This window comes from Gavialis gangeticus, unplaced genomic scaffold, assembly GCF_001723915.1.
Source record: "Gavialis gangeticus isolate Ggan-Ray unplaced genomic scaffold, GavGan_comp1, whole genome shotgun sequence".
Lineage (NCBI taxonomy): Eukaryota > Metazoa > Chordata > Crocodylia > Gavialidae > Gavialis > Gavialis gangeticus.
In genome coordinates, this window is record NW_017729032.1 from 223,268,069 (window position 1) to 223,289,232 (window position 21,164).

The 21,164-nt window shown below is 42.0% G+C and overlaps 1 protein-coding gene across 5 annotated transcripts in view; it reads left to right on the top strand.

Annotated features, from left to right (window-relative positions):
- The window catches only part of APP (amyloid beta precursor protein), a 494,720-nt gene that overhangs the window by 330,332 nt on the left and 143,224 nt on the right, over positions 1–21,164 (top strand). For all 5 annotated transcript variants that reach the window (XM_019524043.1, XM_019524047.1, XM_019524048.1 and 2 more), the window contains one exon: positions 16,816–17,018. In XM_019524043.1, the coding sequence (XP_019379588.1) occupies positions 16,816–17,018 (203 nt within the window). The remainder of the gene's footprint in view (positions 1–16,815; positions 17,019–21,164) is intronic.

Here is a 21,164-nt window from a genome sequence, read left to right on the forward strand (position 1 = left end):
GGGGCCCGGCCCCCCCCCCCCCCCCCCCCCCATGTGCTTGCATGCCTGGAATGAAAAGGGAATGTCTGTCCACCTCCAAATGGGTTCAGGCTTTCCAGGTTAGACTAACCTACAAAGATTGAATCAATTCAGGCCCAGGCTTTTTGGAGGTCTGTCCCTAGCTCAAGTCACCTAGTGGCATTTCTGTGTGTGAAAGATGGGCACAATCTAGTTCCAGTAGTAAAAACAGTGTGGTGGGGGCGGGGGAGGGAATGTATGAATTATATATATGAAAACCTATTGTTTATGTTATAGTTTCTGTTAATGGGAAAACAAAAAATTCCATGGACTGAGCTTAAAACTGGACTTTCTGGGCCAGATTTTACTGTTGATGGAAAACCCCGTACTCTTCTTACTTGAGTATGCTAGTTTACCATATAAGCATGTGACCTAATCTCTCTTGTCTGATCTCACTGTGACAGCTCAGGCTGTGATTTTCCAAATGTTTCTGGAAATAAATGTTTTCCGTTTTTAGATTTCTAAAATGAATACTATACATGGAGTTCTCAGTCCTGTCTCTAGCTCTAGTTTTTGACCCCACACAATTAACTTTTATACTGCCTGCTTAAGTATGCCAAACTTATACTCAGTTTCACACTCCACTGAAATGTTAACCTTCATCTTATTGGTATGTACCATACAAAAATAAAATTTAATAGAAAACCAATAAACAATGAAGATTTTATATCCTCACATGCCAAAAGTTTATTGTTGGCTTTGGTTTTTAGCCTCAAAATAATTATATTAGCTTTTATTTCTCTAAATAGCATGGCTAGGTAGAACTGCCAGAGAATCCCATAGCACAGGGATGTCAAACTCATGAGGGAGGGAGGGGTTCAGGGTTGGTCTGCGGGTTGGGTCAGGACCACAGACCAACCTTGCATGCCAGATTCAGTGTGCAGAGCTGAGTCGGTGTGGGTGCTGCATGCAGCACACACTGGCCCTGGCCCCATTGTACTGCACACAGTGTGTGGGGCCAGTCTGGGTGCACGCTGCATGTGGTACCCACACCAGACCAGCCCTGCATGTTGAATTAAGCTGTGTGCCTGATCTGAGCCATTCCTGGATGCAGTGCATAAGGCCAGTCTGGCATAGGTGGCACATGCAGCGTGTTCCAGCCCCAATCCTGTGTACAGCTGTGCTAGACTGGCCACATGTGCTATGTGTAGTATATGCTGGCCCCCGCCCCATGTGGTGCTGGCTCTCCACGTTGGATCCAGCAGTCTATAGGCCCGATCTGAATCAGTCCCAGATCCAGCATGCAGAGTCAGTCCAGATGATGGGGCTCCATGATCTGAATAGCAGAAAAATAGCTATTTTAGTCCAGATGATAGGGCTCCATGGGCTCCTGCTTTAGCACACTCAGATTGGTCTTTCACTGGAATTCCCAGCTTTCAAATAGAATGACCATGTCCTGTCTTTCAGTGATAAGAGCTGCAGGGAAGCATTTTCCTTGGTATAAAATACTTCAGTGCCTCTAACAGATTTTTTTTAAGAAACAAGATTTTGGTGCCTTAACTGTGAGCTTTCCAAATATCTTTTGATCAAGATCATGTCAAGTAAGTTCTCGCCAGTGTGTTAGCCTGTGTTTTGATTACAAGAATAAATTACACTTCATAAATTTGCATTGTGATTCTGTTTTGCATTCTATCAGCTTCCAAACATTTACTGTCATGCTTCTAGATAGTCGCAATCAAATCTGTCCTGAATGAAGGGCTTTTTGTTTTGGGACTTCCATATATACCTGAATAAATTTATCTGCTTTTCATATGTATGCATCTTAATCAAGGGTAAGCCATTTCCAGTTCGCTTCCATGTTTATCAGAAATGTTAAGAATTGAATTCTGTTCTAGAGATAACAAGTAGAACTATTGCTGTACGTTTAAAACATTACTTATGCAAGCTGTCTTTGATTTCACCTGTCGTATTTCAGGAATTGCATCTCTTTGTACATGTGGTATTTTCTGTTTATAGTTGTTCAAATTTCATTTTATAGTGGAAAAGACATGATAATACATTTTAAGGAACTAGCACCAGCTATTTGTTTTCTGGATTAAGCTACTACTTTTCCTTTTAACTGCAACCTTAATGTTTCAGTTCTGTTATGGTTTATAAATGCCACTTTATGTTCAAGCCACTAAGACTGATTTTATTTAACACATGTAGTAATGGCCTTATAGACTGCAGCCTTAAGTGTAATACACTTATAATTTATTCCATGGAAGTCAAAACCATATCTAGCTATACTTTAAATACAAATATTTCTTTAAAAGGGATAAGTTTTAGTAGTTTAAATGCATAATTACTAGGGTACTATGTATAATGAGAACCCTGTTTTGGGGATTAACTTTATTCTAATAAATTCAAATTAATTGTGGGGGTGGGGTGGGGGAAGCTGAACAGGTGGGATTTTCAACTGCTCGCAGCCGTGCCCAAACAGTTCCCGTTAATGTTAGGGAATTTTGCCTTTGACTTTAGTGGAAGCAGAGTTAGTTCAAAAGGTAGATTACTTCTGAAAATCCCATCATACACATACCTGATCCCATGCAAAGAGATGAGGGAAGGCGTGTCCTTTTTGTCCCTGTACAAGAGTTGCCTAGTATTATGTGGTCCCAGAGTGCAAGGCTCAAGTGAAGGATGGCAGCGCGCACAGAAACTTAGCATTGTAAAAGTTTCAGTGGCCTGGCAGTTCCAAGAATACATACTGTACCTGTATGTGCAGCAGATGCTACTCTTGTGTTTAAAGCCCTCAGCCTCACAGATATATTATATATTGTTTTGTCCTTTGTAAGCAGAATGCATCTGGTTACTATTGCTGATTCAGTTCCCTTCCTGGAGCTCTGCTTTCCCTCCAGCTATTTACTTCAGTGGCTGATAAAACCATAAACTAGACAGGTATTATAGAATATATTATAGGAAATAAAATGTAGTTCTAAAAGAACAATGCTTTTATAGTGCAGCTGCTTTCTACATTTAAAAACATCTCTCTTTTTAAAAAATTAGATTCCCTCCCCCCCCCCGGGAATGAATTTATATTTTGCTAACACTGGTATCTGAGAAAGTTGTCATTAAAATCTAACCTGTCATTTTTTTTATATTACACACATTTACTACTTAAACAGGAGCTTTAAATTCTAGATAGAAAGTTATATTTTTTGCTAAGTTTTTGCAGCCATTACAGAAACCTCTTCAAACAAAATTTGTAATAAAATTGCGAAGTGCTGAGGCACAATTAAAGATATTAATAGGTCACTTTAATTTGGGATTTTTTTTACATTTTGTTCATGTCTCAGCTTGTGGGATTATTAAGAGAAAACTTCCTTTGTTGATTACTTTTTCTTCATAAGAAGACAGCGGATAGTATAAATTATTTTTTCCGTGTTTATTTTATATCTGGTGCCATTCACAGTTCTGAACATGTACAGAAGAAGTGTGAATTTATGCTAGATCCTAATAACATTTTTAAAAAGTTGGGCATTTAAGGCATGTCCATGGGCTAAACCTTACCTATAAAAAATATGCCAAAATGCACAGCATTGTAGTTGTAAATATACTTGTTTGAGGGCAGAATATTGCCCCTTAAACTGAAAATGGTTGATAGATTTTTATTGAAATCACTAATACGAATGGAATCATTCAGGATTCCCAGAACACCCAAATAACTGTATTTTGCCTGACCAGATAGGAAGCAGGGCAGATGATTTACATATACTTCTCTGATGCTTCAAAGCAGAAATATTTCCAAAGTAAGGAAATTAATTTTATTATTCCTCATGTCAAAATTTTTTAAAAAGGGCCTAAAAGCAGTCTTGGCCTGTGTGGTCTAATGTTGATACAAACTGCTGCCCCAATTTACTATAACACTTTCAGTTAATATGAGAATGCAAAGCAGTAATATTGTGCGAGTTCTGCATGTATTTTCACAGCCATACTTAAGTCTAAGTTTTTAGCAATTTACCCCTGTTGCTTCCTGCTGAACTGTAAAATTCAGTTAAGGGCAAGGCTTTACAAATAGGTGAACCTGGCAGTGTATCAAGTAATTTCTTCAACAGCCTTTGAAAAATCCTGCCACTGGTACCACTATGTTGAGTCAAAATGTCAACAATTTCTTGTAAGCTGGAGACTGAAGTCAGTGGTGCTTATAAAAACCTGGCTGACATGGTGTCAAGGGAGTACAGGGAAACAGCTGTTGAGGGATCATAGTTCTGAGAGTAACAAGACTGAGTCAGCTTTGCTTACCAATGGGGTAAAATGCAATAATGATATGAACGATACACATCTGCTATGTTAAATAAAACATGAAGACATTCTCAAGTCTTAAGAAAAATCGTGTGTACAAAAATACATCCTGCTTTAAGTCTTTATTTCAACATTCTTTGGACTTTGGGTGCCAAGTTGATGAGTATATTGGAAACAGCATCATTATGATGCCAATTATTGAAAGAAGTGTGCAAGGAAATAAGAGCATTTACCATGACAGAGAAATATGTAGTAATCTAAACAACCTAGATGACCCATTTTAAAATATGCAGGTGTATCCCAAGTGTTGGAAATTAACTTAATTCCCTTTTTGAGGTTGTCTGAAAGGTGCTGACTAGCTCACCTTCATACTTCTTCTTGCATGTCCACCTTCTCTGGGATTAAAAGGATACAAGCAGTTGTTTAATACTTGTATTTCAAAAAATATAGGTACCCTTATTGCCAGTCTGAGAGGCCACATAATTTTTCTGCTGCAGCTTATGTTTTCTTTCCTCTCTTAGCCTTTCCTTATACATTTTGCCCAAAGTCTCCTATCACTTGAAATTAAACCCTGACCTGTTCTGTATGAATGGACCTGTGTGCCTATACATAGCTCACTGAAATCAGCAGGGTTCTTCATGGACGCAGGAATCTCCTCAAATGGACAAAGATGCAAGGTTAGGTCCTAGAGCTGTTAATACATCAGCATAGGGGCTGGTTCTCTCTTGTATTTCAAAGGGCCTGACACACTCTTGGGTGCATTAAAATTATTTCTAAAAATAACTCCAGTAAAGCTACACCAGGGAAACCATATCACAAACTCAGGATTCACTGGGGACAAAGGGGAGTGGGGGAGGTCAGGGGTCTTGCATCATTTCCTGAGTTTGTTTTACTAATATAGCATGCATAGTCTCTACGTATAGGTAATATCAAGCTGTGTTCTGCCTAGTTGTCCTTATGTCTGTCTAGATTGTGGTATTAGATATAAATGTAATTTTGATTTATCTTTATATTATAGCCAGGACTATGTTACTAAGGCAATGATTAACTTAAGTAGCCCTCACCTGTTCACACTCTGAAGAGCACTAATGGCTTAGAATTAGCATTTGACTTGAATTGTTGTTTACGGTCTCCCTTGAATTTCATGTTAAAAGAAATAACATCTAGCTAGTCAAGCTACTGGGAGATGAGAGACAGTATGTTGGATGAGGGAAAGAATACACGTATGCTCCTGGTCTTAACTAGATAAGGAAAAAATTCTGCTCTGGCAAACATGCACCTTTGGGGAGGTGTAGTGTTAGCCTCCAAGATTCCAAGAGATGACATATGTGAATAGTGAGATAGGTAACCGTGCCTAAGCCTGCCCTGAGAGCATGCTTTTGTCTTTAGTCTTTCTGAGCACTTATACATGGGCATCAATGCTGCTCTGATGCTCTGTAACTACAGCGCGTCGGAGCAGCCTCCATTAATTGAGTCAGCTGAAGTGTGGTAATTACCACGCTCCAGCAGACTCTAGTGCCACATGTATCAGCATCCCCATGGTGAAAAATGGTGGCAGGGGCACTTTAAAGCTCACCAAACAAGCTTTAATTAAAATGCCCCTGCCACCATTTTTCAGCGTGGGGATGCTGATACGCATGATGGTCTGGGTACTTCAATTACAGTGGCTCTTGGAGCCTCTCTAATTAAAGCACGTCCCCTCTCTAATTAAAGCATGTATAAAGTAGAGGTGCACCAATACTTATTGGATCGCCAACAATATGAGGAAAATTGAGGCTTATTTTTGTATGATGTGGCTGATAACATGGCTGATAAATGCTGTGTGCGTAATGTGCAGCTGCAGCATGCAGGCGGCCAGGAGTGCAGCATGGAGAGCTGCCAGGTCCAGCTGGTAAGTCGGGTGTTGGGGAAGGAAAGGGGTGGTGGGGGGTCGGCTCGAGGTCCCAGCGGTGAGGGAGGGAATAGGAGTGGAGCTGGTAAGAGCCCAATGCAGCCCTGGCCCCAGCCCTCCACGGCAGCCCGCTCTGCCCCAGACGCAGATCTGGGGACACGTGCTTCCCCCCACCACATCCCCCTGATGAGGTGTGGCTCCCTTCCATGCCCTGCCCCACCCTGGCTGAGCAGCACCTGCCCCAGCCTCACCGAAAGGACCTCTGTCTGACCCCCTTGCCCATTCCCGCCCCATGTCCCCTCCTCCACAATAGACTTACCAGCCAGATGCTGCTCTCCACACTGAGTGGCTGCGTATCAAAATCAGATTGGTATCGGCCATCAGTATCAGACCAAAAAATCTCTTTCGGTGCACCCCTAGTATAAACACCTTCTAGGTGCAGGGGAGACTGAACTCCCCCAGCCTGAGTAAAGCAGGGTGAGAAAAGAAGCTGACAGGAAACTTGCAGAAGGCCTTGACAGAAATATCAGAGGCAGGGTCTGCTTTTTAACCTGTTCAAGCTGGCTAGGGACTGCATCACTGTGAGGTGAAGGGTACAAACAACTTACTACTCTAATATTTTCTGAATTTTTTTGTTTGTTCTGATACCTCTTTCTGTATCTCAGCATATGGTTACTAATTCCTTGTGCTTGTTCTTGTTTTTTTATAATAAATTCTTTTGTTATATATTAACATAATTATTGTCAGTGTTAACTGTGATTGCAGAGTATTTGACCACACAGGCTTGCCCATTCTGTGGGAAGAAGGATCCATCTTTTCTGGACACATGACTGGACATGCATGTTATCCTTCTAGTTGGCAAAATCCTCTCTGCTAATGGCTGGCAAGGCCTGAGTGAGATGGGTGAGGCTGAGGCATCACAGCTGGTTCTCAGTGGTCAAGCAGCAGATGGTAGAGAGGGGCTTGGGGCAAATAGGAACCCCAGAAGTATGGAAGTACCCCAGGAGTGTTTCAGAGATGCATCAAGGCTACATCTGGGGCTTGGGCATGTCGCACCAAGCATAAGTTTTTGTAACAGATGTATGGTAGAAAAAGTGTTTCACTACATCCTTTCTACCCTGAACATTAATACATTTTTGAGCCATCTCTAGAGTGTAAATATTGAGCTCACTTACAGTATAATAAGCCTAATTTATGGCAGAGCCATCATAATACTAGCACTTGTTGTCAATTCCAAGCCTGAGTCTCAATTCTACTGTGATGCCAGCACCAAAATCTGCTTCCAAGTCTCCAGTTACTAATATTAATACTAATGGAAACAAAACTCCATTTGGGACAGAACGTGAGCAAACTCTGCCCCTGCAAAGTTAAATGGCTGATATGAAAAGGTTGCTGAAATAGATGTAACAATACTTACATTACTGTTCTTTTCCTGGCATGTCTGTCAGTGATTTTCAATCAGGGTGCTGCACTTAAGCAGGTACGTGCAGGCTCAGGTTTGTCTCTGCCTGTCTAATCCCTCCCACTCCCATTGCCTGGCCACTCTACAAGGAGGTAACTACTGTGATATCTAAGCTATTTCTTGATATCAAATGCCATTCAATTCATAAAAGTTAGGAACTAGTGCCTCAGGTTCAAAAAAATTGAGAACTGCTGCAGTGTGTCATCTCTTATTGGGATGTAGGATTTCTCCTTGGCTACTCTGAGGTGCTGAGTACTGCTCTTGTGTCCAGATTTTCAGTATGATACAGTGAGTATGTCTACACAGCACAAGGTAGTGCCAATGAAGAGAGATCCAGGCTAGCTTTACAAAAGCCAGCTCAGGCACCAATGACAAGATAACAACGTAGACCCAGTACTCCGATGGTCACCAACTTGTCAATCCTGATCGGCGGGTAGATCCCGGAGGCTCTTTTGGATGATCCTGGGCTGGGGGAGAGCTGGGCATGTGCACGTGCACAAACCCACTACCCCTCCTTCACTTCCCCCAGCCCCAGCAGGTCAATCTGTTGGGGAGGGAAGGAGCGGGGGCCCCCATGGTGAGCATCTGACTGTGCAGCCCAGCTAGGGGCAGGGAAAGGTAAGTAGGGCCCCAGCCTGGCCAGTTGATGGAAGGATTGGCGCCTGGGGGGTTCCCCTAGGAGCACAGGAGAAGCTCTCCCACATCTCTGTGGGGGTGGAGGCGACAGAGGCTGCTGCCACTGCACCTCAAGCACTGCTGCAAGGTGGCCACATGTGAGCGTGGCTTGGCTCAGCTCATTGGTGGGGACTTACGTGGGGGCAGGCCCATCCCAGCCAGGTCTGGGAAGATCTGGTCATCCAGGGGCTTATGTTGAGGGGGATGATTGCTGCTGGAAGCTCTGTGGGCAGTTGCCTCTTCTTGAGCCGAGATGGGGAGGGCACGGGCCGCCAAGGCCTCTGCTGGGTTACATCCAGCAGCAGGAACCCCTCCCCATGCACCCCTGGATGACCAGATCTTCCCAGACTCAGCTGGGCCAGGGCCGATCCCACTTCTGTGCTGTGGCTGCACAGAGGCATGCCCAGCTGGCGGCCAGATGAATGTGGTGTCAGGCCCCGGCCCAACCGGGTCTGGGACTCCCCACAGTCTAGGGGCACATGGCGGGGCTCCTGCCACTGGGCACAGCCTGGCAGAAGCCATGGACACCTGTGCCCCCCCCACCTGTGCTTGGGACAAGACAGCTGTTGCTGCAGGCTGCTCGCTGCACCCGGAGCACAGGTTGGGGAGGGGAATGGACCCCAGGACCTCCACTGGACTGCACCCAATGGTGGGAGCCCCTGCCCATGCCCCCCCCACAGAGTGTCCCAGGCCAGGCCAGAGCCTGATCTCACTTCTGTGCCACAGCTGTGCTGAGCCACACCTGCCTGACAGCCAGACAGACATGATGTCGGGCCCTGGCCCAGCCGGGTCTGGAAGTCTCTGTGGTCCAGGGGAGTGGGGAGGGCACCACTGAGCACAGCCCAACATAGGTCTCGGGGTCCCATGCCCCCCTGCGCACTTTGGGCTCTGGGCAAAGCAAGCAGCCAGCAGCAGCCTCATCTCAGAGTGCACATACCCCTAGACTGTGAAGACTGATGTTCGTCTGGTCACTGGGCAGGCACAGCCCAGTGCAGCCATGGCATAGAAGTGGAATTGGGCCCCAGCTTGGCCCAGCTTGGTCTGGGACACTCCATGGTTCAGGGCTGCATGGGGGGTGGGGCAGAGAGCGGAGCTTGGGAGGGGCACGGTAGATGCTGGGGTGCCCTTTACTTGCAAAAAGTGATCTTTACCATAAAAAGGTTGGAAACCACTTCAGTACTCCTTCCTTTTTCTCAGTTGGGCTTAGCATTGGGGAAGCACTGTGCTAGCACAGCTATACTATTACCAATACCGGGGCTAAGTCAGGTGTCTCTGTCAGTGCATTGTTCTGTATATGCATATGTCCAATATGTTGGAACTGATTTTTAGTATTTTAATGTTGATGCTAATATTTTAGTTGCCTTGTATCGTCATACCTGTTAAAACACAACATGCAATTGAGGGGATGGGCAAGGACAGGCACATTAAATTATATATTTGTGCTGTTTATTTTATATTCTTGTGTTTTATATAGTAAGAATAAATCATCCAACTTAACAAAAGTTAGATGATTCTCTGGTACTTAGTTTCATTTTTAGATCCTTCTGAGAATTTTTCTTAACTAAAATTAAAATGTGAATGTAGGTTCATTTACAGTTTCTTATTTTCATTAATTGGAAGGCAGTATATTTGATAATAAGACGGACTCACTTATTGTAAAACTGACTCATTCACTGCCTACAGAGTAATCTTGGAATGCATTTTTTAAAATTCCAAATAGGTGAAAAAAGTAATTGCTAGTTTTATGGTGAGACTAGGGCCATGTGTAGATGAAACAACAGGCATGTTTGCACGACACTTTACAGTGGGCTAAATGCTTTTGCACTGCTTTACTGGTGTCAATGTTTGCATGCATTGGCAGTGTATTGCACATTAATTCCAGCTGCTGTAGGAAATTTGGTGGCGTAATGCACCTTAAATGATTTGGGTCACAGCAAACTAAAGCTCTGAAGTGAAGTTTTAGTTTGCTGTCTTTACAGCTGCAGAGCAAAGCACTGGGCTTCTTGCAGCTCAGAGGTTCTGCAGAAAGCCCTGCAGCAGCCTGGGAAGGCAACCTCCTCCCAAGAAAAGTGGTGAGCCTGATCTTTTTTTTCTTTTTCCCTGATTCCTGCCTGAGCTGTGCAGGGGCCGCCGGGTGCTTCCCTCCATACAGCTGCCTGAGTCAGGTGCCTGTGGGCGGGTGCTGCCTGGGGGAGGGGGCTGCTGCTGCCACAGAGGGAAGTACCAGCTCCTCCTACCCACAGCCCAGGGACAGCTCTGCCCACCAGTAGCTCCCCCCTGCCTCCCTGTCACCAGAGGCAGGTAACTCAGTGTGTGAATGACATGGGGGTTTAAAGGGCCCTAAATTGAAGTGGTGTTTTTAAAAACCCGCCGTTTCAATTTAGGGCCCCCATTTCATCTACGCCCACCCTAGAACATTAAATTTGAAGTCCCTGGAAGTGCTATATATGTACGTACAATAACAGACTGGCAGTTTCTAGGAACCACGGACAAAAATATCTTTAGTTTTTAAAATAGAATGTGAGAACTTAAACCTGTTACAATATGACAGGAATTTTGTTTCTCTTAGACCAGTGGTTCTCAACTTATTTTAAGACATCCCTCGTAAGATGTCAGATCTTAGCTTTTTTCTTGTTTCCTGATTACTGGGGAAAAAAAGAACTCAAAAACACCGCAACAGGTCAGGTCAGATCAGGTCAGGTCACAACTGTGGCACCCTGGTTGAAAATCGCTGCTTTAAAAGGGCTTTTCAAAATCTATGCAAGAAATCTCTCTAAAAATAATCCTGTGCAACATTGTTCTTTTATTAAAATATTGCCAAATGTAAGCATTTTCAAGCAGGAATATAAGCAGCTATAAAGGTTTAGAAACATTACAAAGAATATTTTTGTCTTATTAACCTTTATTGTTTTTAGAATAATTTCAGGAGCCTGACCCCCCCAGCTGTCAGTCTCTTACAACTTCACATTTTGTTTTCTCCTAAACGGATGCAAGTGTTTAAGGCAAAGACCTGATCCTAGTTAAGCTTTATACTCTTTAGAATTTACCAGTATTTTTAATGTCAGCACAACTTCAGAGGAAACCAGAACCCTCTGCTGTCAGGCACTTGCAAAGAACATAAAACATAATGAATATGGATACATCATTCATATGAGATGGATAAGCATTGTTTTCACTTAAGGGTGGATTGTTTTCCAGAAATTGAATTCCTAGAAAATAACTTCATTCCAGCTATAGCTTGTTTGTTTATTGATACGTGCTACACTTACTTCAATATCTGTGCTCTCAGCTACAAAATGATCCCTTGAAAAGTCATGTTTATTATAGTGAGCTGTTTAGAGACTATCAACGCTTTACTTCCACAGATGCTCTTAAAACAAAAATGGAACCTTTTTTCACTACTCTAACCATAGTAAATATTTATCAGTAATCTTAGTCAACAATAATTTTTCTACAATTTCAAATGTCATTTTTGAATAAATGGTATCCTAAAAGCCATGATTCAGCTCAAAGACTGCAAGTATCACAACAGAATGCTGTACATTCCATAGCAAAGTGGTTTTATATAGCTAAGCACAGATGGCTCTTGGCTGCACACACACAAATGTGTGTGTGTGTGGGGGGGGCAGCAGTTATAGTGTTTTTCCCTGTATCATCTTAATTGGTTTTCTTTTGTTTGTTCAGTTAGCATCTTTGTTATTATCTGAGTATGGAAAATCTCATACTAGTCAGTCTGTTACCTGATGGAAGAGAGAAAGCTGGTTGTATTTTTCTTGAAGTTTGTTTCACTTTTTGGGGCTAGAAGTGAGGAATTCCCAACAAGTAAAAAACTAAATAAATAAACACATTTTTAAAAACCTTATTTAAAACTTGACCATCAGAAACACAAGAAGAACTTCCTGTACAGGATTCAGGTAGTAGACAGCCATCGATCCTCTAGATCATGGTGTACGTGTAAGAGGCCTAGTCAGATGCCTAATGAATCCATTTGTGGCTGACAAACCTACTTCAAGATCGACACAGCTTGCTACAAGTTTCACAGATCCATGTGTTGTTGAAGTCCAAATTGACAGCATTCTGCTTTCTTCTTGTTTTGCTTCCATCTTCTGGATCAAAGCTGCTTTATGTTGAGCTGTACTCGGATCAGATGGGATTTTGCATGCTTCTCCCAGCTTTCTGAGTTGAAGATGAGTGACTTCATATCATTTTTGCACATTGTGGTATCTTCAGAGAAGGCAATCCCACTTTCTAGAGCCATCTCAAATCTTACAGGTTACAGGGGTGGGCTAACAGGAACAGGATGCGTTTTAACACGGACAAGTGCAGGGTGCTGCACTTGGGCAGTAGGAACCAGCAGCACACTTATACAATGGGGAACTCCTTACTCGAGAGCACGGAGGCAGAAAGGGATCTTGGAGTCATTATTGACTCCAAGATGAACATGGGCCGACAATGCGAGGTCATGGTTGGCAGGGCTAACCGGACCTTGTCGTGCATCCACAGGTGCATCTCGAGTAGAGCCAAGGAGGTGATCCTCCCCCTCTATGCGACGCTGGTCAGGCCACAGCTGGAGTATTGTGTCCAGTTCTGTGCGCCCCATTTCAAGAGGGATGTGGACAACATGGAGAGGGTCCAGAGGAGGGCCACCCGCATGATCCAGGGACAACAGGGCAGACTCTACAGTGAGAGACTGCGGGACCTGAACCTATTCAGCCTCCACAAGAGAAGGCTAAGGGGGGACCTGGTGACTGTCTATAGACTCACTAGGGGGGACCAGAGGGGTTTGGGGGAGACGCTGTTTCCCCTAGCGCCCGCTGGCATAACAAGGAGTAATGGGCACAAGCTGATGGAGAGGAGGTATAGATTGGACATCCGCAAAAACTACTTCACAGTTAGGGCGGCTAGGAGCTGGAACCAACTTCCAAGGGAAGTGGTGCTGGCCCCTACCCTGGGGGTCTTTAAGAAGAGGCTGGATGCCTACCTGGCTGGACTCGTTTGAGTCCCATTTCTCTTTTTGGGGTTTTTTGTTGTTCTCCCGCCCTGGCGGGGGGTCAGGCTAGAAGATCTACTAGGTCCCTTCCGACCCTTAATCTATGAATCTATGAATCTATGAATCTTACTATACAAAATATTCTTGGGGATTCAGTCTTCTCCCATTCTTCTGACATGGTCAATCCTTCACAACCTTTTATTCTTGATAGTGGTTTCTACGTGTGTCAGTCCTGAGTTTTCTAATACCTCTATGTTCTGTCTTCCCACTTTATTTTCAGGATCTTATGCAGACAGCTCATGTGACAGCTGTTCAGTCTCCACAGTTCGGAACCATAAAGTAGGGATTGCAACACACAAGTTTCATAGATTCGTATCTTCACCTTAGCTGATAGTTTGCTGTTATTCCATGCAAGTTTCTGTAATAGCCCCAAATTCTTAGCTGCTTTTCTGATTCTGTTAGTTAGTTCAGCCTGAAGGTCAAGATTCTTGCTGCTCGTAGGACCCAAGTAGCAAAAAACCGTCAACGACCAAATGATTTATACTCCAGAGTGATATCAAGTATTGGTTCTTTCACCCCTTGGTACATGATCACAGTCTTCTTGAGACTAATTACCATCCTGAAGCTCTTGCATGACTTAGAAAATGTGCCCAAGAGATTTTGCAGGGAAATTTCATTGTGGGCAACCAAGGCCATGTCATCTACAAACAGGAAGTCTCTCAGAACCAGCTCTTTCATCTTGGTTTTCACTCTAACCTTGCAATACTGAACAAACCTCCATCTAGTCTGGTTCAGTGATAAATGCCATCATTGCTGTCCTTAAATGTGTGAAGAAGCAGGACTGAAAAGTAGCTGTGAAAAAGCACAGGGACTAAGATGCACCCATTTCACCCCATTGCTTATTATCAAAAGGTGTTTGATTCTTTGTTCTTATACACTACAGATGCCTTCATATCTTTATGTAATCAGTGAATTATATTCAACAGTTTGGAGGGACAACCCTATTTCTTCAGAGCAGTAAAAAGGCCCTGTCTGCTGACTGTATTGAAGGCCTTCATCAGATCAGTGAAGGCTGTGTGTTTTTCTCTACACTTTTTTCTTCCACTTGCTTGACCCGAAATATCATATCAATGATGAAGCATCCTGAGTGAAAACCACATCGACTTTAAGGATAGATTCTTTCACCTAGAGATTGAAGCCTAGAGAGCGTGATGTGAGTGACACTTTTTCCAGTGGCTTTCAACAGGGAGATACCTCTATAATTGTCACAGTCATTTCTATTCCCCTTGTTTTTGTATAACTGTACAAACCCAAGCATCTTTGAAATCTGATTCCTCTTCCCAATACAGCAGTATCACTTCATGAAGCTTTCAAAGTAATTTGTTGCTGGCACATTTTGTAGATTTCATCAGGCTAATAGTTGTTTGTTACCCGATGTCTTGTTCCCAGGAATTAATTTAATGGATTTCTGCAAATCTTCTGATGTAGTCGTGTTGTCTGAATCCATCATAACTTCGAACTATGGTGAGCCTTCAAGCTCTTCATGTTTGATTTCAATCTCACTGGAGTTTGTAATTCCATAGTGTTCAATCCAGCGCTCAGTGTTTTGTTTTGTTTTTTATCAGTAATGACATTTCTGTTTAAGTCTTTCAGGAAAGCTGTTTTCTTCTTGACTGGACTAGTTGCTTGTTTGATAACTTGGTACATTCCACGGCTATTGCCTGTGTCAGCTTCTTTCTGAATATTATCTCAGAGTTTCAGCCAAAAATCTTGGGCATATCTCTTAGCCTCCTTTTGTATTTCTCTTCAAGCCTTTCTCAGATTTTCTGGGGTTATAATGTTTGGAGATTTCTTATAGTTAGTCCTGTCCTTTTGTTCTCAACCAGAGGTAGAAGGGTTTCGGAATGCTCTTGAAACCAGTCTGCATTTTTCTTACATTTTTTGCCAAACACTGTTATAGCAGTATTGAACCATGTTAGTTTTTAAGCTCTCCCAAGCTTTGGTGGCTGAGTGGATAAGTAAACTTGCTTTCACAGCTTCTTCATTGAATAGTCTGCATTTTTCTATGTTTTTAGTTTAGCTGATGTCTATCTGAAGGCGACTGGTAGTTTTGCCATGGTGGATCTTTTCAACATTGATTCTGACTTGCAGCAGACTAAGGCAAAGTCGTTGTTACAGTCAGCACTGATAAGACCTCATATGCAGGATTTCTTTCAGGTAGTTATGCCTGGTCAGTAATAGATCTATTTGGTGCCAGTGCTGTGATCTTGGATGTTTCCATGATGTCTTCCTTGTAATTTTCAGGTAACCTGGAGCCAATACACAGTTACTGGCCTTTCCTAAGTTGCTTTGGGTGGGGAGGGTTGTCCCAGTGGAGGTCACAAGATGTATAAAATTGAGAACTGCTGCTCAAGATATTGTGCAGAGGCAAAATTGCCTTGGTTTCCTGTTCAGGCCTACAAGGTATGGTTTCTATGATTCAGTTGGCTGAATACTGAATACCCATCTGAATACTAAATAAATGAACAGTTACCCAAAGACACACTAACTGAGCACTCTTGAACAAAACTTATAGTTAGACTGTTATCTCGTGCTGTTATGAAAAACCAAATATTGAATGGAAGAATGGGGGGAAGAGTGGGGCAGGGACTTAAGTATTGTGTAGCAAAAGCTTTACTGAAGAGAAAGTAAAAATGTTGGGCTTGCCAAAAATACAGTTCCAAAGGAAAGCCTAGGAACATATATGGTTCATAGATGCTAGGGTTGGAAGGGACCTCAACAGATCATCAAGTCTGACCCCCTGCCTAGGCAGGAAAGAGTGCTGGGGTGAGTTGAAATAGTTCCTGAAATATCTGTGCTACATGCATATCTGTGCTATGTGCTCATCAGCAAAGTGGGAAACAAACCGTCAGTTTGGGTGGTTCAGTTGTTTGTTTTGTATTTTAACCTTTATAACCGTTACTCTTGCCCATTGGAGAAGCTGAGACAAGCCTAGGTCTAAATCAATTTACAAAACTCGAGTGCAAAACATCAGGTTGGTACCAGTAATGCTAGACTATCACTTGCAGATTCAAAGGATGAGGAATGTCTTGAGCAGTACAATTTTACTTGTGTCAACACTGCTACTCCCACGTCTGATTATTTTCCACTTATTTGAGTTTCCTTCAAAATAAGTGTTGATTCTCAACCCTATTAACAGTATGAAACAAATGAACACAAGACATTATTCAGTGTGCCTAGTTTTTCTCATGTGGAACCTTGCAGTAATAGCAAGATACCAAGCACAATTTCTTCTCTGTGCTATCAGATGCTGACTGATTTAATTTTTATTGATGAGATTCTCCAAATGGAGAATCTCATCAATCTTTTCTCCATAGTTCCAGCTTTTTATGAGAGAGGGATTCTTTATGACACTTTATGACACTCCTGAAAGGGCCCAAGTATAGTGCTGTCAGTCTTGTCATGTTAGGTGTTCCATTGTTGTCTTAACAAACCTTTTTATATATACATACCTTGCAGTGATGATAAGGTGGTAGAAGAACAGCCAGAGGAAGAGGAGGAAGTAACGGATGTGGAAGATGAAGATGCTGATGATGACGATGATGATGGTGAGGAGGTTGAAGAGGAGACAGAGGAAGAGTATGAAGAAGCTACTGAAAGAACTACCAGCATTGCTACTACTACCACTACAACTACAGAATCTGTAGAAGAGGTTGTCAGAGGTAAGTGGGTGGTTGCTTGGTTTGAGGTTTGGATGACTGGTCCTACTTGTGTGCGTTTGCCCTTTACTACTAAAAATGTTCCAAACAGCGAAATATCCTGAGTTGCTACATCATTATGCTTTCCCTTTATATGATTTGCAAGTTTTTGTTTTGTTCTTTTTTCCTTTAACCTAAGCTTTAGAGTTTTACCTTCCTGTTAGATTTTGGTCTTTGTATATTTAGATAATAGATACAGCTTAACATATTTGAATATTATGACTTTAAAAAATATATAGATGACATGCAGCAAACAGTATCAGAACCTATGCAAAAAAATAGGGTTGTATACCTATAAGAGCATAAGAAAAATTGTTTTAAATTATTGTGAATGAGAGAGGAATATTTAAAATATATGTTAGAGAGCACTGCTAGCAAGAATGTTGTCTTTATAACAACATTTTGTAGTTAGCTGTTTTACATAGAATCTACTTTACCTTTGCTCCAAGCCGTTTCAATAATAAGCAAATAATGAAGTAAAATATCCTGCAATGGGACCTGGGGTTACAGATAGAAATAATTAGAAAATTGAACCTGGTTAATGTGTTGTATTGTCTTAGAGAAATACAGTGCAGAAGGGAAGTAGTATAAATGGTGTAAATATGTATTTAAGTTTGGTCAATTTTCATAATGTGTTGTTCTAAAAGGGTTGTTTTAAATCATTTGAATTTTAGCCTGCCACTAGGCCTCATGGTAGGAACATTATTCTTTTTCCTCTTCCATCACATGGTATTGCTTTTTAAAGGAATACATCTTACGTTTCTACCTGATTTGCTACAATTGTACATGATGTAAAATCTTTATAATCCAGGCATTTATTATCCGTCTCTGTAATAGTGATGTACCGATCAAACATTCTTATGATAATGCTCTGTTTTGTTACCTAAGAATTGAAAGAGGAGTAAAAGCTAAAAGAAAGTAACATAGAATGAGCAAAGTTGGTGCAGTGGAACCAGACTTGGAAAAAAATAGTCATGGCTCCATTAGTGCCTTCCTGTTTTGTCACCCTACTACTGAAAATTAAGGGAAACAGATGTTTGCAACAAAAATGCATCACACAAACCTACATTAACCACTTTATTACTCAGTTCAAGTAGTATCATCCTGCTTTCTGTGCCTTTGTTGGTTGTTTGGTGGTGGATAGGATAAGAGAGGTTGGTACTTGATTATGATTCCCATTCCATGGTAAAACATGTAAAGAATAGGATGGTGTTGAGTAGGTAAGTACAGGGAAGCATTATGCTTCCTACATTTAGATTCCGTTCTCTTCCCTTCCCTTCCTCTTTTTTATCCCCTTATGCAGGTAAGCACAATAATCAAATAGATGAATGTTTGAGGAAAATCTGTTTGCATGGGTTTCCTCTTTTAGCAGGATTGTCTGTTTTATATTTTTCTTAACTTTCTCTTGAAAATTCATTTGAATCACAGGGGGCCCAGGTCAAAAGGAAAATAAAAATTGAAGTTTAAGTCTTTAAATCAATTAAATGCAAGCTCTTACTGCTCAGGGTTAAAGCACTTCGTCTTTGTCAATATAAGAATATTAAAAGAAAAAGATACATTTTACTTTAATGGGATTTAGGGTAAGTGGAAATGAAGGCAAATTAGGTACAGTATGTTTCTTTTGCTGACACTGACATTTTAAAGAGGTTAAAATGCTTAACCTTCAGGAATTCAGAATATATAATATGAATAAAAACTGTAAAGAAAAATGAAGCAGCGCATTGAATGTATATTAAAATGGACCTGCAAAATATAAATTCATGCTAATTAAAATATGACAAGCAAAGGTGCAGACTTTACAGAGCTTAAAAATAAGGATCTGTAGGTTATGTGTGTTAAATACATTATTAAGGAGCTAGCTGGCAAGGTGTTTTGTTTCAGTTTAAGATTTTGTGGTATAGCTGTGCTGAGTGAGCCACCTCAGTCCAGCTGATCTCCTGCTGTGTCATCTTTCTTTAAGTCTGGGACCTCTGTGATGGGAATGTTACTTGTACCAAATGTGGACAAGGTGAGGTATTTGACTGAGATTACTTAAACTTCTTGCTTTTGTACCAGCTTGTCATCAAACTGTGGCACAAAAAAACTGCTGCCTGTACGCAGCTGGCAGGCGGTCCCCCTCAGGCAAAATGCTAAAGAATGGGAGAGAACAGCAGTTCCCAAGTTGTCATCCACAGAGCACTTTGTAGTGGTCTGTAAAAAGCTGGCTCTTCTTGAGTCACCTTATCTCCTTGCTTTCAGCTCTGAATGAACCGAAAATTGCATTAAATAACATCCTAATGTGAATTATTCATGCAAGCAGATCCTGTCACTAATACGTGAATGGGAATGTGTGGCAAATGGTAGAAGAAACTATCATTGTTTGCACACAGGAAGGGAAGATGGTTGGTGACACATGTTCTCTCAAGTTGTGGTTTCTGGAGATGTTTTTGAGGCCCAGGGAGGGAAGGGCTTCTTTGCTAGGTCTGTTGAGTTAGCTTGAACTCGATTTGATTTAAAGTTCAAGCCTAAGGTCAGTTTTCCCAAGGGCTAGAATAACGAAGCTTATTAAGAACCCTTCAGCATCTTTAGAGCTGCTTGCATATCTGTTTTTTTCATTGTATTTGTTGGACCTGTGATAGTTATTAAAGCCATGAACATTAAGGTCTTCAGGGAAGGCCTTTTTCTTGTTGGATGGTAACTCTTTCCTGGCTCAAATAAGTGGTCTTTGTGAAAACCAGAAATAAAGCTGTTCTGAGTATGAACTGATATGAAGCCCATTGAACTCAAAGGAATGATTCACACTGTCATCAGCAGACATCCAAAAGCCCTAAATAAATAAAAAGGAAAAAGATCTTCCTGAGCCTATGAGCCTATATTGGATTAACATGGTTAAAGTATGCTCGTTTCTATAGCCAATAGCAGCTTCAGGGACTGATGGGTCTGACATCATATCCTGCTGCCTTTGACTGCCCTTCTGACCAACCAGGCACCCATTCTGCTGGGTGAAGAGGGGCAAAGATAGCCTTTTAATACGTTTCTCATGTGAAGCTTTAATTTATATCTGTGCATCCACAGTGAGATATTTTAATTGCTTTTTCACCATATCCTGTTACAAACATGAAAAAATTTAACAAAGGCTGTAGGGTAAAGAGGTGATATCCACTATAACTTCAACTTACCATGGACTTTCTTAATTCCTAATATGTTTTAATGTGTAGTGACTAAACACCCATTTCAAGACCGCTCAAAAGTGTGTTTCTAGCTATTAAGAGCAGAACAGAATAATCTGAGTCCAGTCTGGAGACTGACAGGTGGCTGCTGGTTATATTTGTGCCATATGTCAAACTTATTTGTAAACTGTAGTCAGTTTTTGTTTTTTTTCTAATTAAAGGGTGTGAAGGAAAGGATGACTTTGTTGACTTCCTGTCCTGTTCTCTTCCTGTTACCCATACGTAGCACTTAACAGTATTCATATGCCTTTGTTTGTCATGGGATATCTGAGCTTGAAGGTTTTCATAGGGCTTAAGGGTAACAGTTAAGAGACCTGTTAGGTATCTATCTAGGCTGCTAGCTAGATAAAATTTTGTAACGCTATGGCTGCCCGAATGGAAAGAGGCTTGTGACAAACCGGAAGCAAGCACTGTGACAGCTGTGCACAAATGATCAGATGCCTTTGAAAATGCGAGAAATGAACAGGTTGTATATTGGAAGGCAGTCCTTTGAAAACATGAGAAAATTGCCTCTGATTTGTGCAGGAGAAAACGTGCTGCTATTTGAGTAACAGTCCTAGGAGCTGCATCCTGCCTTTTTTTTGTTCTTTTAATCAGGACAGCTTGACTTGCTGCAGTTTAACCCCTTCATGTATTTGTGGGCTAGCTTTCATAGTTTCATAGTTTCTAGGGTCGGAAGGGACCTGAGCAGATCATCTAGTCCGACCCCCTGCCATGGCAGGAAAGAGCACTAGGGTCAAACGACCCCAGTAAGGTGGTCATCCAACCTCCTCTTAAAAACCCCCAGGGTGGGAGCCTGCACCACCTCACTTGGAAGCTGGTTCCAGACCCTAGCCGCCCTGACCGTGAAGTAGCGCCTCCTGATGTCCAACTTAAACCTTCCCTCCGCCAGCTTGTGACC